The following is a 12,466-nucleotide window of genomic DNA, read 5'->3' as shown; positions in this document are numbered from 1 at the left end:
AGATCAGAGCTGAGCAGTGATGCACTTCAGATTGCAGGTCCTTTGAGAATTAGTATTGAAGAAAGCTGGACAATTTTCAAATTAAAAACAAAACACTAGATTCTTCTCCCAGCTCCTGTTGAGTGACACTAGTTCAGCAAGGGGACTCTCTCAAGTACACCAGTGAAACAGGAAGTTTTAATCCTCAGAATACATTGACAAGGCCCCTGAAAAACTAGCTAGAAAAAGCTACGTAGAAGCTGAGTTAGAATTATGAGGGCATTAAGAAGAGTTGGGGGTTGTGTACCTTAACCATGCCTGAGAATTTTACTTGTGCTTTTCTCTGGTTCTCAGGGAATTAAGAAGATTCCCCAGGAGAAGGCAGCTCGTATCAGGGAGCTGATTGAACCCTGGTTTATATTTGCCTTGATCTGGAGTGTGGGTGCTACTGGAGATGCCCAAGGTCGCATGGCCTTCAGCTCGTGGCTGAGGGAGAAGATGGCAAAGGAAAAGGTGAGTAAAGGAAAAGCAAATCCTCTCTCATTGTAGAGGAAAGAGTGATGAGGAATGGGGGTCAGAGCTTCTTGAAAGCAATGGAGGCTTTGGATGAGCTTCATCATGGGATCTGATATACCATACCTGCCTCAAACTTCAAGGGACCACTGGAGCTGGAAGATCTGGGAGAGAGAACTGACCCCCCTGGCCTGGGCAACATCCCATTAGTAAAGTTTTCCTTGCAATAGTGCAGATCCTCCCATGAATTCAGCTGAGTGGCAGCCAGGTTTACCCCAGCTTTATTCCCACAGATCCAGTTACTTTTCCCAGAAGAAGGGCTGGTTTATGACTATAAACTGAACGATGCGGGACTTAGCAGTGCTGAAGATGATCTGGATGAGGATGTCATTAGGGAGGTAAAATATTTCACTTTCTGCTTCAAGCTGGGCAATTTGCGGGGAGGGACCAGGAAGCAATGCAGTCCTGCCAGATTTGGTAGGATTTTCTCACCAAGGGCAAATAAGAAAGGCCTAGAGGAACCAGGTTAGAGTGTTTAAAGTGAAATGTAGCTTGTCATTAAAGGAAGAAGGCAGTTTCTTGCCTCAGGGTTGTGAAGCAGATCTTTTGGATCTGAGCCAAGGACTGGCCAATTCAGACCTGAGTGAGTGCCTCTGCCAGTGCTCAGGAAAGTGAGGAGGCTCTACAAGTGTGGCTGCTGGAGCAGGACAGGGAGAAGCTCAGGTGGAAAGGTCTGTCTGTGTCAGAAAGCAGTGCCCAACAGCAGAAGAGCTGTGTGCGGCGGAGTCTGGAGGGAGGAGCAAGGCAGACAAATATGCCATGTTTTTCACAGGAGGCAGCAGGGCATAGAAGGCCTGTCTGACTGACAGTCACCAGCCCCTAGGCTGGAGAAAAAAAAAGGAAAAAAAAAAAAAAGAGGAAAAATGCTTCCCCTTCCTGAAATCAGAACAAAGTAAAGAGCCCTTCATGAGCATTGGATGCTCAGCAGAAGCTGCCAGCTTTGTTTCTGTGGGAAGGCCACACAAGGTGCTGTGATGGGGAAAACACAGCCGAAACAGTTTTCCTGTTCCTGTAGGGCATAGATACAACTGCCCCCTCTAAACACAGCCATACCTTTCAGGTGTGCTGGGAGAAGTGGCTGGACTCTACAGCAAAGTTCACCATGGTTCCTGATACCAACTTCTGTGACATTATTGTGCCTACGATGAACACAGTCCGAATGGCCCATCTGCTGGAGCTGTTGCTCACCAACCGTAAGCCAGTACGTGCCCAGCCCTGTCTTTGATTTTTTTGATTCAACCTTGTTCTCACCAAGAGGGACACCTTTTCCTCTCCCAGTGCAATCAGAACCAAAGAGCTACCTGGTACTTTGAGATTATTTCCCACTGTCATGGATTTGCATTTCTCTGCTCAACAAGAATTCTCCATTCAGTCCCCAGGGACCGTGCAAGTGCCCCAAAGGAATATCAACACTCAGTTGTTCAATCAAAACACAACAATTTCTAGATAGCCCATCACCGTCCCGCTTTACCTGTTTCCTACACTTCCATTTCATACTCCTCTGGTTGCATTCCTTGCACACCAAGAGATCTGTTGGTAGATCAATATATTCAATATATTGAAGAAGGACAGGGAACTGCTGGAGAGGGTACAGCAAAGGGCCACAAAGATGATTAAGATCCTGGAGCATCTCTCCTACGAGGAGAGGCTGAGTGACTTGGGTCTTTTTAGTCTTGAGAAGAGAAGGCTTAGGGGAGATCTAATTAACGCATACAAATACTTAAAGGGAGGGTGTCAGGAAGATGGACCTAGTCTTTTCTCAGTGGTGCCCAGTGACAGGACAAGAGGAAATGGGCACAAACTTGAGTACAAGAAGTTCCACCTAAACATGAGGAGGAACCTCTTTATTTTGAGAGTGGTAGAGCCCTGGAACAGGCTGCCCAGAGAGGTGGTGGGAGTCTCCTTCTCTGGAGATGTTCGAAACCCTCCTGGACAAGTTCCTGTGCAACATGCTGTAGGTAGACCCGCTCCGGCGGGGGGGTTGGACTAGATGATCTCCAGAGGTCCCTTCCAACCCCATATGAGTCTATGTTGAACAGCTGTCCTTACTGAGGAAGCGAGCCTTCTGTCCTCTCCCAGCCTTTGAATGCCCAAGTGAGCAGGAACCTGCCTTTCCTCCACCCGGTGTCAGAGAGCTGGGAAGCACAGATTGCATACCTACGGTGACACTGCGTTGCCCATTGTGCTTCTAGGTTCTCTGCATTGGTCCCACTGGCACTGGGAAGACTCTCACCATTACAGACAAGCTTTTGAAGAACTTGCCTCTCAAATATGTCACCCACTTCCTGATGTTTTCAGCACGCACCTCTGCTAACCAAACCCAGGACCTCATTGACAGCAAACTGGATAAGAGGCAAGTTTTGTTTGTGTGTTTGCAAAGGCAGCATCCCTGAGCTCAGTGTTTCTATCAGCGCGGCCACTTAGTTTCATCCCAAGACACACAGCAAATCCAAGCTGGAATTGCGGGAGCCACTAATAACTTGATACAATGGCAGGATTAGGATTAGTGAGGGTCTGTAAAAGTTGCTCCAGTTCTAGTTATTCCAGAAATACTACATTTCACGGCACAGGTCTTTGCAAACCCAGGTGTGGGATCTTACTAGAAACTGATGAGGGGAGAAGACATGGCTGCTGACCCCCCATCCCACTCCCCATGGTTAACAGCTTCCCTTTTGCCTCCCTGGTCAGCCACTGGTTTGCAGTTTCCAACAGATTCATGGGCTAAAGCTTTGCTTTTATTTGCACCCATTTATTCATTGACATTGTGCATAGGTGGACAAAATTCCACTTGTGTTTGAAATGAAGCCGGTGCCTCAAACATCGCTCCAGATCTTTTCTGTGCAAAGGCCCATATAAATATGTATGGAGTCTAAGTGTAAGGACAGCTGAAACTGCTGATCCAGGAAACCTCTGGGGAAAAAAAAACTGCTTTTGGATCAAGTTGGGAGAACCTTTGCAATAGGAGTTGTCCTGTGTCCTTACATGGCTTCTGTCCTTACAGGCGGAAGGGTGTGTTCGGGCCTCCGGTTGGGCGGTACTTCATATTTTTTATTGATGATCTGAACATGCCCATGCTGGAGACATACGGTGCTCAGCCACCCATCGAGCTGCTGCGGCAGTGGATGGACCACCAGGGCTGGTACGACAGGAAGCAGATCGGTACGACCCAGGTCCTTCATCCAGTACTTCTGGCAAAAGTTGGCCTGTTGATAGATATAGCTGTGGTGGAGATTTCTAGTGAGGGTTTTTAGCTACAACTTAGGATTCATTCATGATTTTTCACTCTTCAAGGTACTTTTAAGAAGCTGGTAGATATTAATTTTGTCTGTGCCATGGGACCTCCTGGAGGGGGAAGGAATGTTGTCACTCCACGCCTCACCCGCCATTTCAACTACCTCTCCTTCACAGAGGTGGAGGAGAGCAGCAAGAAGGCCATCTTCTCCACCATCCTTGGCAGCTGGATGGGTAAGTTCTGCAGACAGGTGCCACCTCCTCCTCATGTTGCCAGTCAACTCAGTGATAATGGAGGTAGAAAGGGGAGGAACATCTGATCAAAGCGTTGGAAGCTGGAACTTCTGTTAGTTGCTTGGAGATGCTTTTGGGAAAGTGTTGTTTAAATTGTAGCAGACAGAGAGGTCATACGCTGTTTAGTCTCAGGGCCAAACTCTGCTGGTGTATATCAGCAAACTTCAACTTTGGCTCTCTCAGTTTCTTAAGGTATCCCATAGCTTGGGCCTTTCAAAGAGGATTTTGTTTGTGATAGATTAGCAGTTATCCTTCACCTCAGCGAGTCATGACTCAGATTTTCTGTCTTTTTCTAGCTGGACTTCTCGGAGAAAAAAGTTACAGAGACCCAGTGCGTAAGTAAGAGCAGAAAGATGAGAGACAGGGAGAGACTGTGAACAGAACAAGCTGATGGGCACAGCATGGCACAGCTTACCTGTGCTTTCAGCAGACAGACACTTGCCCAGACAACAGCCTTCTGTGGAAGCAGAGCCTTCTGTTGCTCTCCATCTGCTGCCGCCTGTGGACAGCTGAGCAGGGAGGATCTAAGCATGGTGCAACAGCCACCCAGAAAAAAGGGTTCATTTGGAGTTAAATGAGTCTTCTTATATTTGACAGGGTGGGAATTTAGGATCATCTTTGCAAATGTGCCCTCATCTGTAAATCTGCAAGTAGGAAGGAGTGAGAATAGTGGGCTATGAGAAAAGCAAAGCGGGGCTTTCTTCTGAGCGCTGGCAATGTTCACAGGCGTCGGTACCTGACTATGAGCCCAGGGGCACACTGAAGCATCTAGCTGTGATTTAAAAAGAAATTGAAGAGTTTTGGAAATAATGAAAAAAAAAGTGCAAAATGCTTGGGTGTCACAGGGCTCTGCTTCCCCGGGAGTGTTTGTAATGAACTTGGTTGGGACTGGGAAAAAAAAAAAAAAAAGTATTTTTTGCTCTAAAACTAGCAGCTGTGTTTGAATCTTGCCAGACTATTGCATAAGAAATTATTCCTCGGTGGCTTTGCATTTGCTGAGCTCAATGAATTGCAAGGGCGGTTTAGCGAAGAGCTCACACCTTCTAGCTTAAAAGTAGCTGAGACTCCACTGGGGGAGTGCAAGGAGGAAGAAGAAAAACCTGTGTGAGAGAATTTCAGGTAGCCACCAATTACCTGTCTGGCAGTGTCTCCTCTCTCCCTGGGGTGCATGAACCCTTAACACCACAGAATTGTTGCCGTGCATCCTTCCCTCCCCAAATCTGATTCCCTTTGGTTGGGAAGCTCGTTGGCAAACTGGAAGAAAGAGGCAAAACTCATGGAATGAGATAAAGGCAGTTTAACAGAACAGCAAGGGAAAGAGGAATGCAAAAACAGTAATACTGATGGAGGAATATACGAAACATGGTTAATGTTCCACCGCTCACCAACCAGAACCCTGAAAAGCCCCAGCCTGCTCCCAAGTGGCTATTCCTGCCCCCCACCCCAGCCAGCTCCCCCAGCTGTATGGCTGACCTCGCTGTGTCCCATCCCAGCTCCTTGCAAAAATTAACCCTATTCCCACCAGAACCAGGACATCCTAGCAACACCTCTACCACTCCGTGCCACCTTTCTGCACTGCCAGGTCCTCCAGGTATTCCTGGAGCAACCCAGAGTTGCCACCTCACCATCTCTCTCCACCTTCCTCTGTCTCTACAGCAGGAGCACTTGCAGTCAAAGACTTGAACGAGCCCTTGGTTGATGCCACTATCTGCGTCTATTCGACCATCACATCCGAGCTGCTGCCCACACCAGCAAAGTCACATTACACCTTCAACCTGAGGGACCTCTCCAAGGTGTTCCAGGGCATGCTCATGGCTGAGCCCAGCAAGGTGGAGGTGAGTCCTCCCATCAGCACAGCAACACCACCCAGGGGAAGACCAGAAGTGTTCCAGTTAGGGTCTCATTGATAGGCCTGCAAACAGGCCTTAGTTTCTTATTGAAGCTGCATTTTGGTACTGTTCAATGAAGGTGGTGACCTTCCCTTTGGCTGTATCACCTAGTACCAGTAGTAAACAGAACCCCACCACCACCCCAGCCCTTCCTTGGTGTGAAAGCAAGTGAGTGGCCACAACCTGGCCATTCTGGGCTGGATGGAGTCACACAGGGGACCATGCAGGGGCAGAGGTGTTGTCCCGTTACTGGCTTGTAGTGATGGAGGCATCTGCCCCTTCAGCTCCCCTGAGGACCTTGCTCTGGGTCCAGCCTAGCCAGTAGAAATTGACTTATCACAGCAAGTACTTGGGACCCCGGTTCCATGCTACACCTGAATAAAAGGATCTTTCCAAAAAACCACAGGAACTTCTGAAAACAGTAAAAACTAAGTCAAACTGGGGTAAAGATAAGGACAAACAACATGAAATTAAAATTTCTCAAAGAAAGCCAGACATATGGGCAAATAAAGGGGGGATTAGCTGAAGCTGTAATAAGCTCTCTGCAAAGCAGCTGTTTTGACAAGAGTTGTTTTTGAGAGGAGAAGGGAACGCAGCTTCCTCCGCCCAGTTCTTTCTCCACTCCAGCTGCCTTCTAGCAGAAGTGGGGCTGGCCACATGCCGGGCAGGAACCAGCTTTCCTGACAGCAAGGCTCTTAATGCTTCTCTCATGGGGGTGTTTTGCTGGAATTTCCTACCAGGACAAACTGGACCTGCTCAAACTGTGGTACCATGAGAGCTGCCGAGTCTTCTGTGATCGCCTGGTCAGCAAGGAGGACCGGACCTGGTTTGACAACCTGATGAAGCGTATGATGGAGGAGTTAGGCACCACTTTTGAAGAGGTCATCCCCTCCCAGCCGGTTCTGTTTGGGGACTTCATGGAGCCAGGTGCCAATATCAAACTGTACCAAGCAATCGACAGCCAGGAAAGGGTAAGAACCCTGGGAATCATGGTCATGTGAACTATGTTCACATCTTCCAAGTCTTCTGCAAACAAAAGAAAACGTTTAGTAGTAGCCATGGGACTGCTTGAATTGAAGGTGTCTGGAATCACAAACCCTCCCAAGGCTCTCATGTGAAATCCTACCCCAGACGTGGATAGTGGCTGCCTCTGGTGTGATGGGAAGTTGAGGTGTAACAAGTTGTCTCTGCATCCCCCATCCTGGGGCAGCCTGCTATGCCAGATCTCCCAAATGGGCTGCACTTGGGACCGGAAAGTGAAATTTGCTGGAAAGAAATGGCACATTACTCCCAAACAATAATACTTTTGCCATTAAAGACTTCACAATTGACCTTTACAAGTAATTAATGCTAGTGCCAGATTCTCTGTTGGAGAAGATACTGCAAGTACTTTGGTAGTGATAATTAAGCAAAGGCAATGAGCAGTACTTTTTGCGCTCATTATCAGAAACAGATGATTATCCTGTTGTCTCTCCTCTTGTGATAGCTGTGTGGTAAGGACTGGTAATTAACTGAGCTTTCCAATCTCTTTTGCAAAGTAGGTAGGCCTGTCCCCCACCGAGGTGAGCACAGCTGAGACAGCCAGCCTTACCGAGCTGCTGCACAGCCCACTGATGCGCACAGAGCTTGAGCATCTAGGCAGGGATATCTATTCTATATGAACTCCAGCTGATTTTACTTGTCCAGGTTCACAGTGAGATTGCTGAGGGGGTGGGACCAAATCCCAGATGTCTTTATGCTTCATCTTCTGCTCTGGCCTGAGGGTGCTGTTGAAGAGAGGTCTGGAAAGGGCAGGAGAGACTGGTCCTGCAGCTACTCACTGGGATGGCTGGACCAGGAGAGGAGTGCGCTTCTCTACTAATCTACAGCCAGCGGGGTTTTTTTTCCACCACCTGCCCTTTCCAGCCAGGATCCTAACCATGGGATGCAGCAGCAGGCTCGGTCAGCTGTAGACTGAGGCAACTCTCCCAGAGGGAGGCCTGAGAACAGCATGGGTCAAGCAGCCATAAGCTATTTTATTTTGAACTGCTGTTTCTCCAGCAAAACAGCACCATTGGGAACAGCAGACCTTAGTCACTTGCCCGAATTAGTTTAAGGTCACCATTCAGCAGCTGCTGCCACCACCACTGGCTAAATTCAGCCCAGTCCAATGGCAGTTCCTATAGGAGCAAGGAGCAAAGAGAACCATCACCTCCCCACAAGCTGCTCCCTGGGAGCAACTAAGAGAGACAGCTGCTCCCAGCCCCTGCTGAGCACCGGGCTCTGCCCTCCCGGGAGCCTGGCCGTGCTTCAGACAACCACCCACACCCTCACATTTGGCTGTTTTGCCCACAGCTGAAGGTTGTGATTGAGGATTACCTGGAGGAGTACAACCAAACCAACACCCCAGAGCTGAAGCTTGTGCTTTTCATGGATGCGATACAGCATATCTGCCGCATCAGCCGGATCCTGCGGCAGGCTCCGGGGAACGCTCTTCTCCTGGGTGTGGGGGGAAGTGGGAGACAGTCTCTCACCAGACTGGCATCTCACATGTAAGTAATGCACTTCTATGCACATGATGTGGAGCGGCTCCATGGGGGCTGCCTCCAGAGAATCTCTTTTCCTTCCCTTCCTTCTAATGGTTACACATTTTTCTGGTTGCTGACTTCAGATGTAACACTCAAGAGCTAAGGTTCAGTCAAAATGCACATCTACAGTAAGAAAATTGGACTCTTTTTCCTGCTTGTAGCTGGGGTTACTGCTGCAGGCATGCAGTGAATGAGCAAATGCAGCATGGTCCATGGCAGCTCACTGGCCTGTGCAATGCTCAGCATGGAAGGGGGAGAGATAGGGACTTCTTCCCGGGAGCTGGGCACCTGGAAGACAAAGACAGGAGCTACTAGTGACAAGCAATCAAGTGCCACTTGCAGCCTGGCAAGTAGGACTGGTGAGTCTTGGGAGCCAGAAGACCTCAAGGGGGAAACTTGAAGAGCCAGGGAACTAGGGTGAAGAAGACAATTCTTACAGCTCTGACTACGGGGTGTGATCCTGGAGAAATGCATCCACTGTTCCCAGGTGCACCAACCTCCGAGGGCAGCATCACAAAAAAATCCATGTTGAGTTGCTCCCTCTGCACTCTGAGGCACTGGGCCCAAGAAGCAGTGTGACTGTTAGCTCATGGAGCTGTACTTCTCCCAGTTTCTAGTTAGCTTGAGTATCTCTGATTTGAGTAAAACATGCTCTCGGGTTGGTGGCTGAACATGCACAAGGACAGGCATGTGCTCAGGACTCATTGCAGGAAAACAACTTGCTTGAGTCCTCTCCCCCAGAGACCACAACACATACTCGGGATTGACAAAAAAGGGGATTTTAATTCAGTATAACTCCACAGGCTTCTCTTTCCTTTAGGGCAGATTATGAGTGTTTCCAGATTGAACTGTCCAAAAATTATGGCATGACCGAATGGCGAGATGACGTGAAGAAGATCATGATGAAGGCAGGCCTTCAAAGTCTACCCAAGACGTTCCTATTCGTAGACACACAGGTACAGGAGTATTAGTATGGTGGACTCCATCTCAAAAGGAGTCAGAAACACATGTCTAAGCTCAATAAATCCCCCTAAAGAGGATTGAGGAGCTTGATACAAACCAGGTACAACTTGTATTTCTTAAGTAGTCCACCTTCCTCATCTTATAAAAAAGCCCCAGGAAAACTGAAGGTGGTGCATTTGTTGCTAGAGGGACTGTAGAGCTGTGTGTGGGTGGGCTGACTGTTCTGTTGCTTGAAGCCTTTTTCAGCTCCATCCAAGGGTTTGGTGGAATCAAAAATTTTAGACCCAGCTGCCTGGAGCTAAGCACTATGCTGACCACTGATACTAGAAGTCCTAAGTAACATCATTCTCTTTCTTTTCAGAGATACCAGTAGATTTAGGGCCACATGCCTGCTGGTTCCACAGGATAATGTTGGCTTGTTACTGTAAACTGTAACTTGCTAAGGACTAAGCCAACTTCTGGAATTCATGGTTATGTTCCCGATAGACTTTTTTACTGTCTTCATTATCATAGGAACCAAGTCCCTTCTGGCAGTGCCCTAAGCAGTGAGATAAGAATCTGTCAAATGCTGCTTGTTCTTCCGTCCTTTTCCCTGCAGTGAGAAGAACATGTGGGAGAAGAGGGGCCTGGGAGGGTACATTTAGTCAAGTTAGATGGATGCCATGTGTTTCTGATTTAGCAAAGGTGGAGAGGTGAGTGTCTCTCTGGAGGGAGATCGTCCCACAGACTGTGACACATCCTTGCAATTAGTCTGTCTCCCACATCAGTGAGCTTTATCCTAATAGAGAAGTGTTCTGTGCTGGAGGGGTGAGACAACTTGTTGTCTAGGGTCTGGTTGTAGAATCACTGCAAGGCAGGGAGCAAGGCCCTGAGATCAGTTTGGAGACAGTAAATAGGCAGAAGGAGGCTTGTTTTCAGATACTCCCCCCACCCTGGCATGGCTGGATATGGCTGTTCAATTGTAAATGCTGGACAAGGGTCAGAGTATGCTTTACTGGAGCTGAGTGATCACAGAAATAATTTCTTACAACAGAGGCTGATGCTGTATTTATGCAGATGTGTTCTCCATGACATGTGGAGTCATGGCTGCCTTGGAATTTAAGAAACTACCTTTTTTTTTTTTTTTTTTCTCCATCATCTACTTAGATTAAAAATGAATCCTTCCTTGAGGATATCAACAACCTGCTCAACTCAGGTGATGTTCCCAACATTTACAACCCTGACGATGAAGAACAGATCATGACAGCTATGAAGCCTGTTGTTCGAGATCTGGGGCAGCAGCCCACCAAGGCCAGTTTGATGGCTGCCTACACAGGACGGGTTCGCAGCAATATCCACATGGTCCTGTGCATGAGGTACGGTTCGGGGGTAGGACTCCATGCTGTAAATGTTAATTATTCTTTCCTTGTCCTTTGCCTTGCATCACTTTGTCATGGGACCTTAGTTTCCAAGCCCCTGGCTCTGGAGGAGGAGTGAGGTTTGCATACCACCTTCCCATAGGACTGGATACTTTTTTTTTTACACTTTGCTGGTTTCAAGGTGAAATTTGAAAAGCTTAAGAATATGACTGTAAATGATCCAGATTAAACACAAGCTTCCTCCTCCTTCATTCACCATTGAGCTGTTTGTTATGAAAATATCTTGCTTGAATTTGGGGTTCAGTTGCACCACGTTTACTAATGAATCTAGTGTGTAGTCCACGAGCAGCTTGCTGTGGTTGCAGAAGGGCTGCTAGAAAGTACAGGGCATTCTCAGTGCAAGTATCAGCACTCACCTGATTGAAATAAACTTCAGATCGCATTTATTTCCTACCTGTAGTCCACGAGCAGCTTGCTGTGGTTGCAGGAGGGCTGCCAGACAGTATAGGGCATTCTCAGTTCAAGTACCAGCACTCACCTGATTGAAATAAACTTCAGATCGCATTTATTTCCTACCTCTTAAGTGTTCTCCCTAGGGAGGGACCCAGAAAATATCACCCCTCTACCATCTTAATACCTCCAGAATACACCCAGGACTTGCAAGGAGTGAGCTGTGATGTGCACCTTAGGGCATGCAGCTCACTGCTTGAACTTTGATTCCCTATTTCCCTCCCTCCTCCTTATTCCTTAGGTATATTCCCTTCCTTCTTACTCTGTAAGAGTTCAGGACAGTTCCAGGGAAGGAAGAAAGCTATGTTGTCCTTGTTGTAACAATCTCTTTTCTGCACGTCTTTCCCTCAGCCCTATTGGAGAAGTCTTCCGCGCACGCCTGAGACAGTTCCCCTCTCTAGTGAACTGCTGTACCATTGACTGGTTTAATAAGTGGCCAGCTGAAGCCCTGCAGAGCGTTGCCTCCTCCTTCTTGCATGAAATCCCACATCTTGGGGCCAGTGCTGATGATGTCGATGGGGTGGTAGGTGTCACACTGAACACACAGCTCCTGTATGCTCCATGTCTCCAGATAAACATAGAGACATAGACCATGGACACAGGACACACCAGCAAAAAGGTCCTACCCTGTAGCAGAAGTGTTTCATGGCATGGTCATTCAAATACAGAACTGGTTGACTTTTGTCTGCCTTGAAATGGCCGTGTCCATTTCTCACCCTCTCTCTGTATGCATATACAAGCTCTGCTGTGACAGTACATTAGGCTCTTTATAAGCCCCTGGTGCTCTCTGTGGGCATTTCATAGACTTGCCTACTACACGTTCAGTACTAAATAAGATTGTTTCTTTCCTTTCTCCTTGTAGATTCAAGTGTGTGTGAAAATCCATCAGAGTGTGGCAAAGCAGTGCCAAGTGTACCTGGCAGAGCTGGGCAGGCACAATTATGTCACTCCCAAGAGCTATCTCGAGTTCCTCAGCATCTTCAGCTCCCTGATTGGAAAGAAGAAACAGGAACTCACAGCAGCCAAGAAAAGGATGAAAAGTGGCCTGGACAAGGTTTGTCCCTCACACCCAGGAGAGCTTTGGGCCCCCCTTACGTGCTCT

At 47.9% G+C, this 12,466-nt stretch overlaps 1 protein-coding gene across 1 annotated transcript in view; it reads left to right on the top strand.

Moving 5' to 3' along the window:
- The window catches only part of DNAH1 (dynein, axonemal, heavy chain 1), a 68,259-nt gene that overhangs the window by 37,355 nt on the left and 18,438 nt on the right, over positions 1-12,466 (top strand). The window contains exons 39-52 of the mRNA XM_014959406.1: positions 334-492; positions 786-890; positions 1,613-1,753; positions 2,745-2,905; positions 3,554-3,711; positions 3,844-4,017; positions 4,374-4,412; positions 5,734-5,912; positions 6,707-6,937; positions 8,301-8,497; positions 9,354-9,489; positions 10,643-10,851; positions 11,716-11,887; positions 12,227-12,418. Of these exons, the coding sequence (XP_014814892.1) occupies positions 334-492; positions 786-890; positions 1,613-1,753; positions 2,745-2,905; positions 3,554-3,711; positions 3,844-4,017; positions 4,374-4,412; positions 5,734-5,912; positions 6,707-6,937; positions 8,301-8,497; positions 9,354-9,489; positions 10,643-10,851; positions 11,716-11,887; positions 12,227-12,418 (2,253 nt within the window). The remainder of the gene's footprint in view (positions 1-333; positions 493-785; positions 891-1,612; positions 1,754-2,744; positions 2,906-3,553; positions 3,712-3,843; positions 4,018-4,373; positions 4,413-5,733; positions 5,913-6,706; positions 6,938-8,300; positions 8,498-9,353; positions 9,490-10,642; positions 10,852-11,715; positions 11,888-12,226; positions 12,419-12,466) is intronic.

The sequence above is a fragment of the Calidris pugnax genome, unplaced genomic scaffold (genome assembly GCF_001431845.1).
Source record: "Calidris pugnax isolate Ruff unplaced genomic scaffold, ASM143184v1 scaffold407, whole genome shotgun sequence".
NCBI classification, from domain to species: Eukaryota; Metazoa; Chordata; class Aves; order Charadriiformes; family Scolopacidae; genus Calidris; species Calidris pugnax.
Note: the sequence above shows the minus strand (reverse complement) of the source record. Positions and strands in the feature narration are given on the sequence as shown.